The sequence below is a fragment of the Diabrotica virgifera genome, chromosome 6 (genome assembly GCF_917563875.1).
Source record: "Diabrotica virgifera virgifera chromosome 6, PGI_DIABVI_V3a".
Taxonomy (NCBI): Eukaryota; Metazoa; Arthropoda; class Insecta; order Coleoptera; family Chrysomelidae; genus Diabrotica; species Diabrotica virgifera.
In genome coordinates, this window is record NC_065448.1 from 146615354 (window position 1) to 146638643 (window position 23290).

Here is a 23290-nt window from a genome sequence, read left to right on the forward strand (position 1 = left end):
CTCTCACCAACTTTTTACAAACACAAAAACCGTTAAAATATAATAATTCAATAAATCAAAATAGACAAAAATTTTACAGGAATAGTTTTAACTTACACTCGAATCTCTAGAAGAAAATCCTTAATGATGGAGATACGATTCCACACTTGCGGTGCCTCAAATTCTAATTTCGTTGATAACAAAAGTTAAACTACGGAACGTAACTTACAAACACGATCCGTAGTTGTATATATCTAATACATCTAATCTTTCATAAGGTGATACAATATTAAATAATGCAATAAAAAAACAAATAGTAACAAATACTTCAGACTATAGAAAACAGTCATTGATCAAAAATCATTAATCAACACTAAAGGAAAGATAATGTATAGATGGAAAAACATAATTACTTGAAACACATCTTCCATCAAAAATACATCACAACTATACCTCGTTGTTAAACTAGGAGGAGTAATTCAAATTTACCGCGACATAATGCTTGTTTGTACTTGGTCCAACCGAAGGAAAGTACACTCTACTAATTTACGCAATTTTGACACTTTGTTTGTAGAACTCTTCAGCGACATATTAGTATAATATAATATTTATGAATTACTGTCGAATGCCAACATGATCAACCAAAAAAGAAGATGAATCTTGTGATTTTTCTAGTGACATTATTGGGTGTGAATCTGTCTTTTGAGTTTACTCCTACTAGTTTAAAAACTGGGTATAGACTGAACATATAAATTAAAAGGCCTAATTTTCAATGCTAAAGGATAGGGCTTTTCATTCACAGTCATTTGTTTCGAGCTTCTGTCATGTGTCACATAATATTAATATATCTACGTCATACGTTATTGGTATATACAATGATAAAAACCAAAGACGTATGACGTAGATATATTAATATTATGTGACACATGACAGAAGCTCGAAACAAATGACAATCGATGAAAAGCACTATACGGCATATATTTCATCCAATTTGACGTCATTTTTGCACAGCATCGCCATATTGTCAAGAGAGTAGAGCATGTAGGGAATTATGAAATAATGAAAATTTGAGGTTATTGTGTTTAAATTATGTTTCAATTAATATTATGAAGAGTTTGTATTATTAAATTTGAAAACAAAACCAATGGGTACTTGACGAAATTTTCATAATCATTAAAATATAATATGTTATAGAAATTAATATCGTCGTATTCTAGTTGGCATTTTTGAGGGTATGACGCGACGGTTATTAAATTACCTCCCAATTTACGTCATTTTGGCACAAAACAGTTGCATCATTTAACTATCACCATACAGTCCATCCGCTGCAACTTTGCACAAGTATGACATTATTCACGAATTTTTTTTTATATAACGTCTCTTTCCTACTCACAGAAACTAAAACCATGAACTTAAGCCGTCTGTCCATACACAGCATACATTGAACAAAGACATCCATATGAAGATGATCGATAATTGCTTCACCTACTGACAATTCTAAGTTTTGTTTTGACTGCATTTGTACTGTGTTTATATATTTTTTTTATTTAATGTTGTAATATTTACAATCTGTCCTCAACTGAGAACAATAGGTAAATTATTTGACAAAAATTGAAAATTTTGACCTGTAGAGGGAGATCCAGTGATCACCCTCTTTACATAAATTAAATTAAAACAAATTAAAATAAGTTTAGTTATCACAGATTATTCGAATCTTCTTGCTAGATCCACTACTTTGAATCTCTTCAGGCGTCGTACATCATTGTGGTCATCAGTAAGGTTGCTGGCTAACTCATTTGGATGAGATTCTAGTCTCTTGGAATATTTTTTGTAATATTCCGTTATTACTGTTTTTATGGATGGCATATTGAGGTCTTGCTCTATCACATAGTTTGGCACGTACCAAGGGGCATTCAGCATTGTTCTAAGGACTTTGTTCTGGAATCTCTGCAATATTTCTAGGTTAGTTTGACTGGCTGTCCCCCAAAGTTGGATACCATAGGTCCACACTGGTTTTAATATAGTTTTATATATCAGCAGTTTGTTTTCAAGTGATAGTTGAGATTTACGACCGATGATCCAGTACATTTCTCGAAATTTTATTCCTAGTTGTTTTCTTTTTGTAAAAATGTGTTTTTGCCAAGTTAATCTCCTATCAAGATGGATTCCTAGGTACTTGACAGTATCGGTTTGTGGGAGTTGAGTTTCATTTAGTGTTACAGATGGACATGTTTGTCTTCTCATGGTGAAGGTTACATGGATGGATTTACTCTCATTCGCCTTTATCTTCCATTTTTTAAGCCATATTTGTATATTATTAAGGTCTTTCTGAAGGGTTCTGGATGCTGTATTTGGATCATGGTGAGAGGCTAGTACAGCAGTGTCATCAGCAAAAGTTGCACACGTTGTTTTGTTACTTGTGGGTAGGTCAGCAGTGTAGAGCAAGTACAATATCGGTCCCAAGACACTTCCTTGTGGTACTCCGGCTTTTATTGGTCTTAGGCTTGTGTATTCATTATCCTGCTTGACTAGGAAATGTCGGTTGGAAATATAGCTTTTTAGGATTTGATAAAAAGGATATACTGTGTTTATAAATTATTTTTGTGTTATTTAAATATTAAATCCATTTGGCTTCTTTGAATACATCTTTTTTAACAAACAGTTATAACGATTAACTGTTACCTCTGTGCTAAATTTATTAGGGTAAGTATTTACTCTAAATTGTCATTTAGTTTTTTAAATGTGGCTAAAACCACCTCAACGCAGTGATAAAGTCGATTCGTTAATCTGAGACACAACTCTCTAGTGACGTTGGTAATTTTTTTTGGGATGTTATGTTGCTAGACGTGACTGGAAATTACTACACAACCAAACATACCTGCTCATAGCCAATACTATTAATAGTAAAGACATAAATAACATAAACCTGTAACGCCAATCAATAATTATTTATTTACACCATTATAATGTATTGATAACACATGAGAAAATTGTTTATTGTATAAAATAAAAATATTTTGTAAAAATTAAATTCCACAAAATTTTATGAGTTTCGTATACACTCCCACTATTTGCAATAATTCTTCTTTTTTTAATGAAAGATTAAATTGATTTGAGCAGTTAATAATGTGAGGTTGGAACTTTTGTGTTGTATGTTTCCTATTCCGAATGTGTCAAAATGAATCTCGGTTGAGCGAATTCAGTAAATGAAATATTTTTTAAGGGTTTTTATTTGTAGTAATTGTTTATAAAAATTGAACTGAGCTGGTCTTTTTTTAGTTGAAAAATGCATTGGTATTATCAAAAAATTATTATAGAGTATTATTCTGAAGATTTGTCACTATTTGTGCAATCAAAGAGTGTAATAAATTAATAAGGACTATTTTCAATTCACACTTTGGATATTTTATTGTTTATTAAAGTCATTGTGTGGCTTCAACAAATGCACTATTTTATTTTCTTCTACAGATACGCCACTAAATGAATGATGATCTTGCAACTGGTTGCAATCTTATTATAATTGGGAGTTTGCTGTATATTAACACGTTCGGTGTCCATCTTGGGACAAACATGGCTAACAAACGCCGCATAGCTGGTACCACGTACTTAAATAGTTCATTTAGTAACGCCTACCACCGACACTCTGCACCGTTGATGAAACCTTCGTGACGACACACTGTCGTCGTGGACACTGAACGAGTTAAGTTATTTTTGTTGATTTGTGGACATACCATAATTTCCTTTCATATATCCTTTTTGTTACTCAATTCACATTGAAGTGATTACTTCTGCGACATATATATTCATTGTTTCTTTTCTTCAACTGCCCAATATTCGGTCCCAAATATCATCACTTCGCTCTCACATCAGTATTTTTCTGTAAATATATGAATTTCGACTGTGTAAGATGTTGAAGAATATCTTGTACTCTACAGTGAAGAGAGTTACCTCTCACTTTTTACACTTTGTTAGAGCTCATTTTTTTAGGTAATGAGCAGATATCTCCAGTGTATGATTGTTCTGGCATTTGTTAACACATGATATGTACTTTAAATATACCAATAAAGATTCTAAAATTTCTATTAGGAATTATTTTCATGAACAGTTATGAACAATTAAAAATTTGAGAATTCTAATTATTAATCTGAGATTTGTACCTATAGTACAAAATCAGAGAAATAATATCGAACAAAATGTATTCTGCCGAGTGTGAATTGAAAATTAATTACAAGTAAATTTAACTATTATCACATTACTCACCGGCGCCTTCTGTGGAACTAGGAGGGACTGCGCCGTTCCATTGCCTGTTTGGTTTCAAGCACCATGTAAGTGCAAACTTACTTCTAATACCAAAATAAATAAATGTAAAGTTCCCCCCTGACCCTTTCACATTTTGGCATTGAACCAGTATCTTTACAAAACCAACATATTACTTAAATAATTAAAAAATGTACAGATATCTTTAAGATAAAATAAAATAAACTAAAAAATGAAAATTAAAATAAAGTAATATGTTAGTTGAAAGTAGCTTTTTATATTATTGACTTTAATTTTTTATACTTACTTTCATGATTTCACGAAACTTCCCTATTTCTCTGGTGATTAGATCTCTCTTTTCTTCCTCCACTTCTGCTTCAGCTAAAACTTTATCCATTATTCCATTACATTTTTAATATAATACAATGAAAATTTAAAAACTAGAAATTGCTAATAATAATACATACCTTCTTTTTTGGACTCATAATTGGTCATTTCTTCCTCATATTCCTTCATGATTTGTTTGATTCTTTCTGATGCTGTTGCATCGAGAGCTTGTGTTTCTTCATCAAGTTCTTCTTCTTCAGGTTCATCCTGAAGTGGAGAAGTGGATCCCGTTTGCTTTTTTCTTCTTTCGGCTGAAACAATGTTATAAACCTTCGAGTTAAGCAATCGTAATAGTAATAGTTTGTACTGAAGAACTCAGCAGTAGCAAGTACTAATATATTAAACTCAAAGAAACAAGAAACTTAAGGGGTTTTGAGAGAATCAACTGGCGACTCCAGCTTCTTATAGGGTCACCTAGGGTTAGTGTGACGTAAAAATATGCAAATTTGATTTTAAAATAAAAAAATATATATTTATTTTTAATTGAACGGTTTCATATTTTTAACGAAGACTTTCTGGTTAATTGTCACAATCATTGCACAGTGAATAGGCATGTTGCATTTTTAAAATTCCTTCTACATTATGTTTTATTTAAGAGGGTAAGGTGTCACACTATCCCTTCATTATGGGGTTACTGTGACTAGGATTAAGGATAGTGTGACAACTAGCTTTTTTGCCATTTAAAAGCACCTAGGATTGAGTGTGTCTTGGTGTGACAAAGAAAGACATTACAAAAATATTGTAAAGATTCGACATTTAAAAATTCGACAATTTTAGAAAAAAAATGTGAAATTTCTTACTTAAAACACCAATTTTGTTTATTAAACGTAGGTATTTTATTGAGAACCTTTTCTTATTTTACAAATTTAGTAACATCTAACATTCAAAAACATCAACTTTTCCATTAAAAGTATACCTACCGAATTCTTTCATCATTAAGGGATAATATCGGATCCATCAATATTCCTATAATCTGAGACATTCGAATAAATGAACTGTCTTTTTCATTAACAACAAAACTCTTTTTTATCCTTATCAACACTTCTTAATTCTACCACTTCTATTTCATCTTTAGTGTCATCAAAGTTTTCAATTACACACACATACCTAAAAGCAGTTCTACCACGCTTCCCACCTATGAAAGTTGCAACTATAAAAGAGCCTTGTTTAATATCTTCCTCGTTTATAGGTTTAAGTGTCGCAGTTTTCTCTAAGGCAAGCCGCACACCAAAGAAACATGAAACGTAAAGCACGTTTCATGAAAATAAAACACAGGTATTGTCCGTTTCATGAGCATTTTTCAGTGCGTAACAAATGATAGGAAAAAGGGTGATAATACACATTTATGACATTTATTCTAACATGACATTAAATCTGACAGTTGTCACATTTTATTTTCAAATTGGAATAAAAACAAATCAAATGTGTTTCTTGCATTTATAAAATGGTATTTTCTTTGATTTAATATTATTATCTAATTAAAAAAAAATAATTATTTTTATTATGGCGCCATCTATCGACAACTAGAATAACTAGAATAAATGTTGTAAATGTCTGTAATCACAGACGTGCCTTTTTTCTGTCACATACAATTTAATGCGTTAGAAAGAAATCGAAAAACTGTGACGCACTGAAAGATGATCATGAGAAAAAGAATAATAACAAATCTTGAAGTCCGTCTACCAATGAAACGAGTGTGATTCATGCTCATAATCATTTTTATTTTCGGAGAGTTTCATAAATGGCCGGACGTCTATTTGTTTAGCAGTGTTTTATTTCCATGAAACGTGATTTATGTTTCATGTTTCTTTGATGTGCTTAAGATGTGTATAAGAATTCCTCTGCTGCTTCGTCACTTTCCCCTAAAGACATATCTTCTATCTTCTCATCACTATCTGATTCATCTTTCTTTGACTTTTTCTTGATTGTTTTTGGACAGGTTTTCTGTTTTGCTTTAATGGACTCAGCCTTTCTGTGTTTAAAGAACTGATGTATTCTTCTTTTGATATTATTTCTGCAGTATCAATTCTTCGTGTAACTTTCTTTTTTACTCTAGTTGGAACTATCTTTTCCAGAAGCATATGCTCAAACACTTTCTCTGGTGTTTCTTGCAAAACAGAAAGTTCGGTGATTTGACACCCTTGTAATGGACTGGAGGATTGGCCAGTGATTTGATGCTCTTTTAATAGAGTGATAGATGATGAACCAGCGATCTCTTGCTCTTCTGATGAACGGTTGCAAGTTACTGTCAACCATAACCTGATCAAACTAAGGTAGTAAGTGGTGATAGTGTCACATGTCACAGTATACCCATGTTTCACTGTCAGAGAAATCCCACAGTGTGAAAATCTGTGGGGTTACTGTGACATGCCTAAAAAAATAATAGATAAAGACAATTAGGCCTTTAAAATAAGTGATGCAATACCATGCAGAGAAAAAATCATAATTAAATACAAATAATTTTGAAGAAATTCAAAATTTGGACTAATATATCAGAATTTCAAATTCGAATTACAATACATACATAAATAAATACTATGATTTTAACCTAAAAAACAGAAGGGACTGAAACAATTTTTTTAAATAATCTGTTGAAATGCAATAGAAGTGTAATATAACATCATATGTAATATAAAAGCACAATGTAAATTAGTATTTAACGTTGTCACACTAACACCGCTGTCACACTAACCCTAGGTGACCCTAACACTGATAATGAGTGGATTAACAAAACAAGGCACATTTATCAAGAGTACAGTAATACTTTATATGCACTCTTCCACTACTGAAGAAGTCACAAATGTCACCAAAGACCATCATAACTGGAAATCTATAATACCAGACACTTTAAAAATTTTGACTAAAGAAATTGTGTATTGCTTACAAGTAATAATTAGAAGTATTAATGAATCAAACTATTTCTATTCCACAGAAATTCCGATCATTCTTTACTCAGGAAACTACATCTTTAATACTGCAGGTTCAAAACAACACTCACAATCCATTCAAGTATGGCTCAATTACTTGTCTTTTAAGTTTGTCACATCCTGTGTTGTCCAGCACAACTATCAACTCTGTGCACTAAACAATATCATATAGCATCAACAGAAAGATGTGCTAAGAGTTGCACACACTACAAAGAGCAACTTTTGATTGATTCACGCAATTTCTAACCGCGCATACACAAAATAAAATGTTTGCCTACATATATATTGATTATAATAATTTGCTTACAATTATGACTGAACTTTTGACAGGTAACGTAATGACAGACTAAAGTTCACTTAAAATACCAGATGAAAACAGTATTGAAAGTTAAAGAATTTCAATCAACCAAAGCCTTTTTCAAGGAGATTCGTTGGCGAAGCTTAACCACATGTTGTATATATATAGATGGATGATTTGAAATGTCTCTTATCTCCCGTATTATAAATATGCCCCTGATATTGTAATTAAAAATGACAACTACAATGCTACAATGAACAAACAATGCTTTGAAAATCTTCAAGTACAAAGATCTTGACATGCAAATGAAACAATAAAGAGCGGGAAGTACCAAGATGATACTTATTAAGCTCTTTTATTTCTGAGAATCTCCTAGACATCAAAACAGCTGTGATTTAGTGAATATCTAAGACCAGCATAAAGCAGTACTCAACATCTGATTTCCAGATGCATCAATAGATTTGTGGAAGATACTTCAACATACCAGGTATCCTAAGGTTCAAATGCATGGAAACATTTTCTTCCAGAGCTTAATCCTTTTGATACCATAGGTATCTAGGATGAGTGCTATTTTCAAAGGGGATGGGAGCCTCAGTGCTTAAATCTGCTTTATACTGAATTATTTATTTATTTATTTATTTATTTATTTACGGCATCCATTTACAAGTTTTACACACAACAAGACTTTTACAAGTTACACCTCAACAATAATAAATTATTAAAATAATAAACACATCAGAATAATACAAACAAACATATTGTAAGAACAATACAGAACTACAACAAACTTATTGTAAGATACCCCTTAGATGTTTTTTGAACAAACCAATTTTGGAGTCAAAAATATCCATTTGTCTTGGCAGGCTATTAGCACTCCGAACCAATCGTGTAGTCGGTTCATTTATACCAAAATTAGTGTGGTGAAATGGCACTGAAAAGATTTCTGATTGTCTGTTGCTTCTACTAGGAACTTTAAGACTAAAAAGTGATATCAATTGAGGACAATCTATGAAAGCATTAATAACTTTGTGTAGGAAGCATAAGTCTAACAATGTCCTCCTTGACTCAAGTGTTGGTAAATTTAGACTATCTCTTACCCACTGATAGTCATATTCCTCTCTCCTGTATCCACTCTTATAAGCTGCTACCCTCAAAAATTTATTTTGGACTCTTTCAATATGTTCAATGTAACAGTTGTATGATGGGGACCATACAACTGATCCAAACTCTAGAGGCCTAACGAGACCACAATAAAGTTTTCTAAATGTGAACAAAGACAGGTCTACAGATGTGCGTTGGATAAATCCCAGTACTTTCATCGCCCTGTTTGTTACTTGATTGATGTGGCATGAGAATGACAGTTTGGTGTCTAACCAGATTCCCAAATCCGATACTTCATTTTTAGAGGCTAATGGCAAGTTATTAATATAATAAACGAATGTAATTGGATTTCTTTTCCTCGAGAACATCATTTTATGACATTTGTTTATATTAAGTGACATTCTGTTTAAATTGCACCAATCATAAAAAGATTTAAGATCTTCCTGTAGTAAAACAGCATCATCCCAGGATTGAATTTTTCTAAACAGTTTTACATCGTCAGCAAACATAAGAACACTACAATTTTTAATTTTTTCTACTAAATCAACCAGAAACAAGCAAAACAAAACAGGGCCACAATGAGAGCCTTGCGGCACGCCCGATGGAACTGTTATTTCAATCGAAGTAACACCTCCTAAGTTAACTGCCTGCGTACGGCCGCTAATAAATTCTGAAATCCACTGAAGAAGGGGATCCACAATACCCAAAGCTCTTAGTTTTTGTAATAGGACCCCATGGTTAACCCGATCAAATGCCTTAGAAAAGTCAGTATAGATCGAGTCAACCTGGAATCCCTCTTCAAAGCTGTTATATATATGATTGACATACAAAACTAGGCTGGCATCTGCTGACCTCCCTTTCATAAAGCCAAATTGTTCAGGATTAAAAATGCCTCTAAAACACCATGTCAGTTTCTTACTAACCAAACAATCAAGCAACTTTGGCAGCTCTGACTGATTACAGACAGCTCGATAGTTTGATATGTCGTTCCTTGCACCTGATTTAAAAATCGGCTTTAAAAAGCTCTTCTTCCAGAGACTGGGAAAGCTACCAGTACCAAGTGATCTGTTAAAAATAAACAAAATTGGTTTTGTAAGTACACATATACATTTTTTCAGAAAATAGGCTGGGATTCCATCCGACCCTGCACATAATCGGTTTTTACAACTTGCAATAGTATCATAGACCTCAGTTGCTGTAAGTATTATGGAACTCAAACAAATCGAACTTTCAAAACTAAAAAAAGGTAAAGTATCTTGTTGGTCATCTGAGTAGACAGATGAGAAATATTCTGCAAACATATTGGCAGAGTCCTTGACATTCAAGCCAACCCTGTCATTATAGACCATTGTAGTTGGTATGTTATACCCATTTCTTTTGCTTTTAATGTAAGACCAAAAATATTTTGGATTATCGGAAATGTTGTTTTGTATCCTATCTAAATACTGTTTCTGACAGTCTGCTCTTAAAATTTCACACTGATTTCTTAAAGCCACGAAACGGTCATAATCATCTTGCCTATTACTAATTTTATATTGTTTGTGGGCCTGTTTTTTACATACAACTAGGTTACACAGCTCTGAGGAGAACCAAGAGGGAAAGGTAGAGATCTTATATTTCTTAAGTGGAACAAAGTGTTCTATCAATGAGTAAATTACATCATAAAAAATGACCACCATACTATCAGCTGTACCACTAAGAAACAGTCCCTCCCAATTTATACTTGCTAAATAATTATTTATTGAAAAGTAGTCACCATTTCTGAAATCATAAAAATATTCCTCATAATTCATAAAATCAAGATTTTCTTCACACACTAGTTCAAAACTGATAGCTGTGTGATTTAAGCTATTCTCAAAAATTTTATCTACTGCCGGAGTGACATTAATAGATTCCAAATTACTAAAAACCAGGTCCAATGAGACTCCGTTGTTGTTCAAAATCTCATTCTTTTGAAAAAAGTTATGGAAACTAAAGCAATTTGCTACAATACTTACAGACTCATTTTCAGTGCCAGTCACTGTCAAGCCCAGCTCATCATTTCCCCATTTAGCTTGTGGTAGGTTGTATATAGTGTAGGTTGTATAATTAATTCAGAATGATAAAATTTAGCTCTTATTATAATATAAAAATCGTCCCTTGTATGTAGTATGAACACCACAAAGCCCTTTTTTAAGTTTTTTTGTACTAAAAATCTTTTCTGGAGGCGAGGTGTTTTTAAATATTTTAGTAGTTGCTTTGTAGTACAGTAGAACCCCGATAAGTCGGCCTCCGATAACCAGGAAGTCCAGCAAACTTGGACTGATTTTCGTCAGACGAAATTGACAACTGAAACTGACTGAGTTTTTAACCAAGAAATGAACAATACTGTATACAACTTTACGTAATTTAGATGTACTGTGCATATTATGTACTTCATGTTTTTGCAATTATAATTGAGATTATCTGCAAGTATACCATGTTTTATTAATTTTTACCATATTCTCCAGCTAACCCGGATCGATTGCGGTTCCGATTAATCCAACTTATCAAGGTTCCACTGTACACAGATACCTATACAGTGGTGTATAGTTCCTGTCATACAAAGTACTATCTATATGATGAAATACAGGCCGAAATATGTTTGAATGAGAAACAGACCTTTAAAAAGAACAGCCAGACATTCATGCTTTTGTTGCATCATAAACTGATTTAAGAAATTGGTGTCTAGAAAATGAAGATATTTTTAAACAATAAAAACTAGTTTAGCTTGGTTAAATTTATAAAGAACTTACAAGTCTGTAACAAAAAATGTTTACCATTGACTAAAAGCAGCAAAAATTGCATAAAAAATACATGAATAATACACCATACCTATAAGATTGCAGATACATATGGTGATTACTTTTATAACTAAATATAAAAGCATACATACCTTTATATTCATCTAAAACTGTTTTTGTTTTAGCATCTACTTTTGCTACAAGACGTTTGTCTCCTATCATAAGATCATGCAGAAGTCTCACAGCCCTCAAACCAGCGTCTGGTCCAGCTAATTCACAAAATCCGAATGCCTTGACTTTCTTCCAACTAAGTACATGTCCACAAGTAGCTAGAATTTGTCTGATCATAACATCTGGGGCTTTCTCTGTAATGTTACCTAAAAGAAAAAATATTTTTAACACTAAGACAACCTGAGTGGCACATGACTATTCTGCCGTGCTTAGCCAAAACACCGTATCTACAGAGACATCACATGTGAGTAAAATCGATTTTTATTCGAAGTATTCGTATACATTTACACAGGATACGGCATAAGATGCAGTGTGTTTAATGTGTTTTGGCTTAACTTACGTCATTTTTAGTAAGCAAATAAGATAGATATGCACATTTGGGTTGGAAAGAAGTAAAAATTTAATTTTTTCAGATTTTTGCAGATACAGCGTTTTCGCTAAGCACGGCCGTATTGCCCTACAGTCAGTAGTGTAAACTACTGCATGTTTTTAAACTAGTTTAAAAAAATCTCTTGGTAAAACTGATATTTTACGTCATGGATATGAAAACAAAAATTAAATAAAAAATGATACAAGTTCTCTATTACCAATAAATAAAATTAATAGATATTCACATATTTTTTATTATTTATTTGCCTTACCCACAAAAACAGTTACAGCTGGACCTTGATTTTGCTTCTGCTGTTCTCTATTGGGATTTAGCTTGGGAAAAGCCCTAATTTGAGGTGCACTAGTTACCTGAATGGGTACCATCTAAAACAAACGTAATAATTAATAATTTTTGACAAGCACTTTTACATTTAGCAAATCCATAGGATCATGTGATTTTACAGTATTTCAGTAAACTATTCGGTGACCACAGCTGTACATTAAAATAAAAATCAAAGGGGAATGGAACATAAGGCAAATATATGCACCAACAGAAGGTACGGAAGACAAAAAAAAAATGGAGGAATATAAATATGATGAACTACACAATACACTAGACAAAATAAGAGAAAAATGTGGAGGAATAGTGCTGGGGGAGACGGGAATACAAGAATAGGGAGACATGAAAACTAAGAACTTCCATCAAAAGATATGGTGAAGAGGTAAACAGAAATGGAATTGGGATTATTAGACTCTGTAAGACAAATGACCTATTGACACTTTCAAGTCCGCCGACACAGCTCACACGTTGTCAATCAGGTGCCACCAACATGGCTACTGCTGTTACATTTCAACAATTTTCTAATGACTGTATAAAAGTGGCACATGAGACAAATATCTGATATTGGCCCAGAGCTGAAAGTGTTTTACTGTTTTACTGAAAGGAACTGTTTTACGCAGCAAGCACTACAAGATAAATCTACATTTGTAGCAGAAGACAGGGGAGCAAAAAACCAAAATAGACTAAGTCATCTACATGCAAGAAATGAAACAAAACATAAAACAGTTTTGGATAGAAAATAGAGCGGAAATCGTAATGAATCACAAACTAGTAGCAGCGCCGGATTAACCATTAGGCGGACTAGGCGGCCGCCTAGGTCCCGGGCACTTGATGAGGCCCGCATCCCGCTCAAATGCATTAATTAATAGTGAATTATTTATACAATAATTTAAAAAAAAATGCAAAATGTTAAATAAATCAAATAGGGCTAACTGAGACAAAAAAAAGAGTATGGTTAATTTATGATTTCCAATCAAACTCAGTTTTTTGCGTTGTCTTCTGCCAAATATCAGGAAAATACAACTGACTTCAAGACAAATTAAGCAGTTATCTTCAAATGCATTTTTATATTCCATGTTCTAATCATTCCCTCAATTTGGTAATCAATTTTGCAAGCAAATTTTGCTTAGAAACTGGTAATTATTTTGGTATGGTACGTTTTTTTTTCAATTTCTACCCACCGATGGGCCTTGTAGTCTATTCACTCATGGTAAAATATTGCAAAACCTCCAGATTTTAAAGAACCTTTGGATTTGAAAGAAGATTGACATGAAATTTGGCATACGCATAGCTAACATGTCAAAGAAAAAGGTGATATTGTGCCAATGTGTATTTTTGCTCTAAGGTTGAGTCCATCCCTTCTCGGGGGTGAAAAATATACCTTCAAAATACCGGAAGTAGATAAACTGACTAATTGTAAGCAACTTTTGTTCAATAGAGTTGTTTCATCAAATCAATACATTTTGAGTTATTTGCAAGTGAATATGTTTATTTTTCAACAAAAAAAAACATGTTTTTAGACGGTGTTTCGCAAATAATTCAGAAAGTAAGTATGTTATAAAAGAGCTTTTAAAAAATTGAAAAAATGGTGTATGTGTGCAGTCTGTAGACCCAGTAGCAGCAGAGTTGTAGTTAATGAAAATTAGGTTCTTATTCGTCAAATTCCAAATCGAATATTTCAATGGGAAATAATCAAAAAATGAAACACATTTTATGGAAAACTCATCATAACTTTTTTTACATGTTTAGAAAAAGCATTATTCTTGTTTTTTAAAAAATGTTTCTAGCATAAAAAGTAAGCAAGATACGCTCAGAATAAAGTTGATCCCTTTTTTGGGTAAAAAAAAAACTGGTGAAAATAAGCCCCTAATTAGTATCCCAAATGAAATTAATCCTTACCGCTTCACAAGCTGCTTTACTTATGTATTGTTTATATGCTCTGTAAGTTTTATCGGTATAAAGTGCTTATTTATAAAAGGGCTGTAGTAGAAAGGGCTTGAACAAGTCACTAATCATGAGTGTATGCAATTTTTTTTATTTAGCTTACTGCCTCGACAACTAATGGCCATTGTATGTATGTATGTAATGGCATGGTATAGTGGATTTTTCCTATCAGGTACCTAGTGCAATTTGTAGTGTGTGTGTTGATTAAATGTATTGTTACTTAGCAAAGTTGACGTCATTGTTTTTGCAAAGAGACACTAATTGTATCTGAATGTCTGCGGTCCCTCCGGTGAGTACTGATCCCACAAGGATAGAAACTAAATATTTTCATTTATTAACTTTTTATAAATGAAAAATTCTCCACCCAGGGTATGCAAATTTTGAACAGTCATATCTTAACCAATTTGTATCTTCCAAAAAAGCAAAAATCTGAAATATTCAAAAAAGCAAAACTTATATTTTTTTTTACTCTTTAACATTTTTGGTATCACTAATAATTTTTATTAGTATCACTAATAAGTTATTTTGAAAAGTAAGATATATTTTTTTAAAATTTCAAAAAATTAGTTTTACTTTAAATCCCAATGTTTTGAAATATATGCACTATGAACCGGTGAAACTTACAGATCATAATATAATTACATAGTAAGTATATAAGTACAAACTAGGGGGTGATTTTCAAGATTTTTTTGCCAAAAAAAAGGAATCAACATTATTTTGAGCTTTACTTGTTTAATTTTGATACTAGAAACTTGTTAAAAAAACAGAAATGAAGCATTTTTAACACTTTAAAAAAGTTTTGATGAGTTTTCACCGAAAAGTGCTTAATTTTTTGGTTATTTACGTTGAAATATTTGATTTGGTATTTGTCGAATAAGAATCTACTTTTCATTAGCTCCAGCTCCGCTTATACTGGGTCTACATACTTCGTACATACACTATTTTTTTACTTTTGTATGCGCTATATTTTTGCTAAGAATATTTTTTTCGATAAAATACTTAATTTTGGAGTTATTTGCGAAAAACCGTCTAAAATGTGTTATGTTTTTGTTGAAAAATGAAAATATTCACTCGCAAATAACTCAAAAAGTATTGATTTAGTGAAAAAACTCTATAGAACAAAAGTTACTTAGAATTAATCAGTTTATCCATTTCCGTACTTATTTTGATTGTATGTTTTTTCACCTCTGAAGGGGTGGCACTCATACCCAGGGCAAAATCACATATCGACACAATATCCCTTATTTTTGCATATTAGCAAAAGAAAAATGATCTTTTTTACATTGTCGTAATTTATTCTTGGAGTAACTACTTCACAAAACAACATAAATATTTGTAAATTTGTTTTTAAATGGTCGCTATAAGGGGGCCTACTTCTTATGGCCACCTAGGGCTCCATGATGCCTCAAACCATCACTGACTAGTAGGTACTGGCAGAAATAACTTGACAAAAACATGTACAAAAAGAATTGACACAATTTGCAAAATGGCAATTAAAAACTAAAAGTTGAACAAAAGAAATGGATAGACCAAGAAATTGATAATATTTCAACTTATCAACTTGTTACTTCTCATAAAGATATAGACTGTTTCCCGGTAAAAATACAATGTTGCAGAGATAGGGCTATGTATTTCTTATGAATGATACAAGCACACCGATGCCATACCATCTGATTAGAATGAATTATCAGCAGTCTATAGTAGCAACACGTGCCTGAGAGGTTTGGCAACACTGATCTACATATTAAGACTAATGTTCTGTTCTTAAAGCTAAACATGTTCGCTGTACATGTTGCTTATCAGCAACATTCACTTTCCCTACCCAGTGTATATCCTATTTGAAATCCCTATATCCCTATTTCAAAAAAACATTCTGTTAAATTATTATGTTCTTCCGGTACTTAATTTGATTATGATAAAGTTCCTCGTATTTTTGAATATTTTGCCAAACATCTGGATCTAAATAGAGACTGTGCAACAACGCACTTAGGTTGATTTTAAATAATTAGCCGGCCAAAGTCAAATTTTAAAAGTGACGTTAAAAATTCAAGACACATCCTAGAGACACCTGATGGTTTGTCTTACAAAAACTTACTATCCCCACTCTAGAACTATTCACCGTGCATGTGTGCATGTGCGAATGCGCGGGCATGTAGCTGTTAGTGAATTTTTGTTCACTTAGCTTAGTAGTCAACTTTTTAAAAATTGTGACATTTTGCAATATTCATCTTATTTTTCAAGGTGATTGTGATAGAATCGAATAATTTAGGTAAGAATGAATATTTCTTGAAATATATTTAGAAAGTTTACTGTTATTTTATATTATTTGTAGAGAGTCAAAAACAAGCCGTTTTATAGTGACATTTTTGTTTAATTTTTATGTTTATAAGACATTTAGTTATATTATCGCCTCCGATGGAGCAATACTATTTATTTTATATCATACTGCATATATTTGGCTAATTGATGCCATACAGTTTGGCTGAGGATGCCAGAAATACAGGGGTTTTAATTTTGCTATATAGGATGACGTCACAAAAATAAAAGTACCTACATATTTGTTTTAAATATAATAATTGCGATTTTTTTTGTTTTAACTACATTTGGTGACTGCTCTGGCCTAAAAATAGTACTCCATAAATATCTCTGAGACCAAATGGAGCTACAAGATTTTCCTAATGTACAGGACAAATTAAAATATTTGGAAATTAAATTATTGAACTGTTATATCTGATAATTTAATCAGTTTAAAGCAAAGATTTCGAGATTTTAAAATGACGATGATAGAGAAATGGTTACAGACTCACGAAAAGATGCGGTATTTCTACAAGCAAATAAAGATTGGTTAAATGGAACTTTTAAAACTTGTAGAAAACAAATAAATGGAACCAGGTCGGCTTCCTAAATTATTTGAGGACTCCAGTGAAAGGATGAAAAGAAGAAAAACAGAAGAAATACGTTCTTTGCTCAATGGTGAAGCTATCATTCATCGAGCATAGACATTACAGGCTCGTGAAAAAAAGGAATGCAAAAAAATCCCAGCTAGTGCAAGGAAATACATAGTTGCGTACAGGAAATTAAACTTCTTTTAACTTCTGACCAGCTATTAACAATTTTAAGAAGCAAGAAACGTGTACATAAAAGGATCAAACTACAGTCATTTTGTTATGAAATGATTAAAATGCTGTTACCTACCAGGCGACCCCAAACACTGAGTCCGATATGTCACATACTGACTGAGGTATAAGTAAAAACCTGCATATTTCGTATTATTAAATTTTGATTTTTTTTTTGTGAAAAATACAAGTCAATTTTTAAAAAACAATATTTTTCTTTGATTTGTACCAGTTTTAGTACAAATATGCTGTAAAATAATTTTGGCTGCGTAAATCCATTAAATCGACGTATGTGCAACGGTGAACTCCAATGGCGAGTTCGCCCTTGTTGCATGCATAGTCTCATATTTTATAAATATAATATTAAAAACTGCTTTCTTACAGCATGTCTAGTTTAAATATCATGTTAATATGGGATTACGCCACAATTATTGTAATGAAAATTACATTTTTAACACTTTGATTTGACACTTTCGATTACAATCAATTATTGTGGCTTAATCTCATATAAACATATTATTTAAATTAATAAATATTATAAAAGAAATAGATATATGGCATGGTTTTAGACGATTGTGTATAAGACACATAGATACACCAGTAAACAACTGTTAGATACAATAATAATATAAATATAAAGGGAACTATTGTATAATTCTTACATGTTGTATAGGCATAACAGCTGGCATTAGAGGAGCCGTTGGCGCCCCCATGGGCATATACATGGGAAGCCCTTGCATAATTGGAGGACGACCTGGATAAGACATTCTTGATATTTTATTAAAGAAGCTTCAAATTTATCACAGGATTGACACGACTTTTTAACGGTATAGCAGTTAATGTATCTATATCGCTTAAAATTATAAAACCTAATGTTTTCACTACAGTTAAATTACTACTTAATTGATCAACAAGAAATTGATTTGATTTACACGGCACCGTCCATTTTAACTTCGCATCTTTTCAGTAAAATCACAATGTATGTACTCGTTTTACACAAAACGAATCCACCATAACGTAAAGACACATGACAGAAGGATGACAGACGCAGATGCAAACTCAGGGTTGCCAGGTCAGTTTTGATGTCGTCAGTAGTTTTGCTTTCAAAAAATCAGTAGCCATCAGTAGATTTTTTAAGCCATTTATAATACAGTAAAACCTGTGTTAACGGCCACCTGTTAAAATCGGCCACTTCTACTAACAGCCAGTTTTTAAATAACGGCCAGTTTCTAAATAACGGCCAGTTTAAAATTCTCCAAACTAATTATACCTATTATGTAAGATTCCCTTATATTTATGAACTGGTATCTACGGTCACCTCTATATTACGGACGCGGCCAAGTAACCAAGTAATCTCATATTTTTAAAGCCTTCATAGAAATTTACATAGATAGGTACTCTTTATTTATTTGGTCTTTTATATAATATATAGTGAGCGCGTAAAAGTTGAAATAAAATAATTTTTTTGTGAATGTGTGACTTTGGAGAAAAATCCCGAAATGGGTCATTTTTAATTTTTAGATTATGCTTTTTTGGCGTAGGTATATAGCGATGATTGTTTTAAATAAGAATAGGATCGTGTGCTCGCTTATTTGAAAGGTTGTTCAATTCTCTATTCAGTGTAATAAACATTTATTGCTTCAAACATTAAAATAATTTTTTATAAAGGGTACAAAAAATTATTGTATTAAATTAATTGACACAAAAAGGAGAATGTAGGTATGTAATTTACTTAATTCAAAATACATCATTTTACTGTTGCCAGAAAACATAAAAAAATATTTATTTGCTAAATAAATATTGTTTTTCACTTAAATTCAATGTTAAAGCTTCCACCCACCTACCTCTTAGAAGTTTGAACATTTAATTTAAGCGAAAAGTAATGTTTATTTATCAAATAAACATTCTTTTTTCTTTTCTCAGAGCAGTAAAATGTATTTTGAATTAAATTTCATACATTCTTCTTTTTGTGTCAATAAATTTATTTATTTTTTTGGACACCCTGTATAAATAATTGTATTAATGTTTATATTCATTAGCAGAATGGCAGAGGATAGGATAGTACGAATAGCACGAGATAAGTCACCAAATGGACGAAGAAGTATTGGCAGACCAAGAAAAAGATGGTGCGATAACTTAAATAATTTAGGAGGATAATATTGAAGAAGAAACAGGCTTTAAAGCCTACATTCAAGAAGGAACAAGAAGATGTTTATATTACTGAATAGATAATTGAATAAGACACTTACTCAACACACACATACACTACACATTACTCCCCTGACTTAGTGATAAGTTATAAATTACGTGGCTAAAGGTTCTAGTTCTAAACCAAAGCCAGAATCAGAGAAAAAAAAATAATTGAATAACCTTTCAAATAAGCTATTGTTTGTTTTTTAAGCAAAAGGAGTGATTCAAATTTACCCCGTAATGCTTGTTTCTAATTGGTCCAACCGCAGGCAAGTTTACTCCACTGTTATTAAATTTTGACACTTTGACATTTATGACATTTTGGCACTTCTGTCATTTTATAGGTTAATTAAGTATATCGACGATTTTTTGTGTTTTCTTCATTATTCCTTTAATTTTTAGATTTTTAGTCTACACTTTTATATAAAAACAGTTGTTTGGTTAAAAAATCAACTATAGAATACGACCACTACCATAGCCACCTTTACTTAAGGTGGCTATGCCACTACTCTTATTAAAAAAATTATCAATGACGTCATCACGCCCAGATGGATGATGTCAGTAGCATGATATATTATGCCAAAAAATCATAATTTAAAAATGAAAATCGACCTGTTTGGGAATTTTTTCCAAAATCGCCCATTACGATAAAATGAATTTATTCCAACCTTTACGTGCTCACTGTATATTATTTGTTATTACCTGACCACGAATTTATAAATAAAACTTTTTCAATTCCTGGGTTTGTCGATCTGTTATTTAATAAAACACATTATTATTGCTTGCCGTTTCGGCTACTTGCCATTTTCAAAAGCACTTTAATTATATAAACATTAGGTAGGTACATATAAACTTTATATTAAATATACATACATAAATTTTATGTTTACTCTTTTAGCTTAGTAATAAGCAATACTAAGTATTTACTAAAGACAAAAATTACCTACCCATTTCTTTTACCAAAAAATAAAGTACAGTATACGATCACTGAATAGTTTACACTTTAATTTTTATATTGTAATACTGTAAAATTACAGTGTCGTACGGATTTGATAAATGTCAAAGTCAAAAAATCTCAAAAAGTCAATGCTTTTAAAAAATTTCGCGAGTGTTGAAAAATAAAATAATAAAATAAATCATATTAAGACCATAATATATTTTATTTCTAAAAATCTTCTTTCTATATTTTTCAGTTTGTTAAATTTTGTAAAATATATTTTATTATTTTGATTTTTTTATTTTAATCAACGTATACTAGGTACACCACTGGCAACGTCACTTTGACGCAAAAGGTGCATTTTAAACGAGGTAAAATTTAAAAAAATCGCAGCCTGTAAACTATTCACTGACCGTAACTGTACCTACCTATTCATCAGATACTCATAAATCTTATCCGAGGCGTCACAATACCCGATGGTTTGGTTGTAAAATGGAAACACATGACACATAATATGGTCTGTTGAAAACAAAGCAATTCTCTCTCAACCCAAGAGTCCTAGGTTATCTCATAACTATGTGGGCGGAAGCGAGAGGGAGGGGAATGCCTACGTCACTCGTACGACAAAGTCAAGTTTGACAGTTGTATGTGGTTATATTTCCGCATATTTTTGTGGAATTTTCTTATAATATCGTTTATTTGTTTAATATTTGTTGAGTTTTTAAGCATATAAGGACTATATTACTATAATTACTTATTTGGGTCCTATACAAAGGCAGTAATGACTTGTGAAGTGTGTTTTCGTAACCGTGTAAGGTTAGTTTAACAATTATAATATTACACATAATAATATGTAGTTTTGTATGTTATAATAATAAAACATTTTTTAGATGAGTGGTGGTAACATTTGTAGCATAGCTATATGTAAAAGCAACTCCAAAATTCCTGAACCAGATGGAAACAAAATAATGTTTTTGGACATTTCCCAAATACCTTAAATTATCAAACAATAATGGATAATAAAATGTTACAAGATAAATGGGCCTCTAAACATAAGAAAATAGGTAGCAAACATTTCCTCGTGTCTGAATATGTTAATATTATGTTACGTCTTTTTTATATTTTAACCTAATAATAAATTATTTATATTATTCGTTCTTTTGTTGTTGCATACCACCAAAAATGATAAAAGTGCTGCACATTCCACGAAAAACATAATAAGTAAGTACCTACATATTAGTATTTTTGATTTTAAACTTTTTCTTCTATTTTTTTGGATTTTTGTGCTAATTAAATTGTTTTCTCCATTTAAAACACACATAATAAGTGTTAAATGAATTCTAGTTTTTTGTTAGCAGACTATTGATTTTTAAGGGAAAAATTGATATAATTACCAATATAAGAACCACTTAAATATACCTATACCCAAGAAAATCTCAAAATATATTGCAAAACCTAAGTTTTTGAACCTTTTATTAGCATTGACTCTTATGACAATTTTAAAATTGTCGTACGGATGACGTGTTCCCGCCTTTAAAAAGCCAGCCTTTGATTGGTCTACAGTTATGAGACAACCTACGCCCTAATCTATTAACCTTGCAAGAGTCCCTTGTTTTCTTGGTAGCCACTTGACATCATTATTAAGTACCATGAAAATTCTAAACATCCCATAATAGGTATAATACCGACTATTTAGGTAAAGTGAAAGGAAAGAAGATTAACACGTTGTTGGACGTTGGATTTTGAATTTTTTTAGATTTTTCAGTAGAAGTTTCAGTAGATCGGTAAATTGGAGTTCAAATCAGTAGGTTTTATACAGTTTTCAGTAGGTCAGTAGATTGGAGTTCAAATCCGTAGGTCTACTGAAAAATCAGTAGACCTGGTAACCCTGTGCAAACTCAAACTCCAAGCAAACTCTATCGATATCATATCGATACATCGATATACAGAGTTGCCAGATGTGATTTAAATCCCCCACTTAGAAACTGAAATTCCCTCAAATTGAAGCTCAAATCAACCAAATTTAAATGTTTGCCGCATTTTAATAAATCAGTAGTCAAATGTAATGAACAGTAAACCAAAATTATAATACTTACCAACAGTGGGCCCCGGAAATAATTCATAGGTCCTATCGTCTTCGATTATAGGTATATTCGCAAATTTAATTTATGATCACTTAAAATCTTCCATAATCTCCCTTCCACCCGAAAAATCGAAAAATCTCCCAACCATTTCTGCTTAGAAAAATACCCCTAGACGCTTTCAAATTACTCCAAAATTGTGGGAAAATGCAACTTACAATATGTTTTCCATATTTTGCCTTATTTTGCCGTTTATTAGCGCGCTCATCGGCTAATCACTGTATTGTCGCTCGATGTTATAATTAAGTTAAAGTGGACTTTAAATTTTAAGTTGGTATCTTTATCAATGGAATTAATAATAGTTAAAGTTA

General features: G+C 31.8%; 1 protein-coding gene and 1 long non-coding RNA gene across 3 annotated transcripts in view; one reads left to right on the forward strand and one right to left on the reverse strand.

Annotated features, from left to right (window-relative positions):
* The window catches only part of LOC126886919 (RNA-binding protein 25), a 52826-nt gene extending 34088 nt beyond the window's left edge, over positions 1–18738 (reverse strand). The window contains exons 1-5 of one of the 2 annotated variants that reach the window (XM_050654081.1): positions 18374–18738; positions 12584–12695; positions 11864–12088; positions 4704–4874; positions 4544–4617 (exon numbers count right to left, since the gene is read on the reverse strand). In XM_050654081.1, the coding sequence (XP_050510038.1) occupies positions 4544–4617; positions 4704–4874; positions 11864–12088; positions 12584–12695; positions 18374–18478 (687 nt within the window). In that variant the 5' untranslated portion in view covers positions 18479–18738. Of the gene's footprint in view, positions 1–4543; positions 4624–4703; positions 4875–11863; positions 12089–12583; positions 12696–18373 lie in introns of both variants that reach the window. The other variant, XM_050654080.1, reaches the window with a different exon arrangement.
* Positions 18739–21406: 2668 nt separating this feature from the next.
* LOC126886920 (uncharacterized) lies at positions 21407–21989 on the forward strand. The gene is made up of 2 exons (XR_007698828.1): positions 21407–21654; positions 21729–21989. It is a non-coding gene; the product is annotated as an uncharacterized LOC126886920 (long non-coding RNA).
* Positions 21990–23290: the final 1301 nt, after the last annotated feature.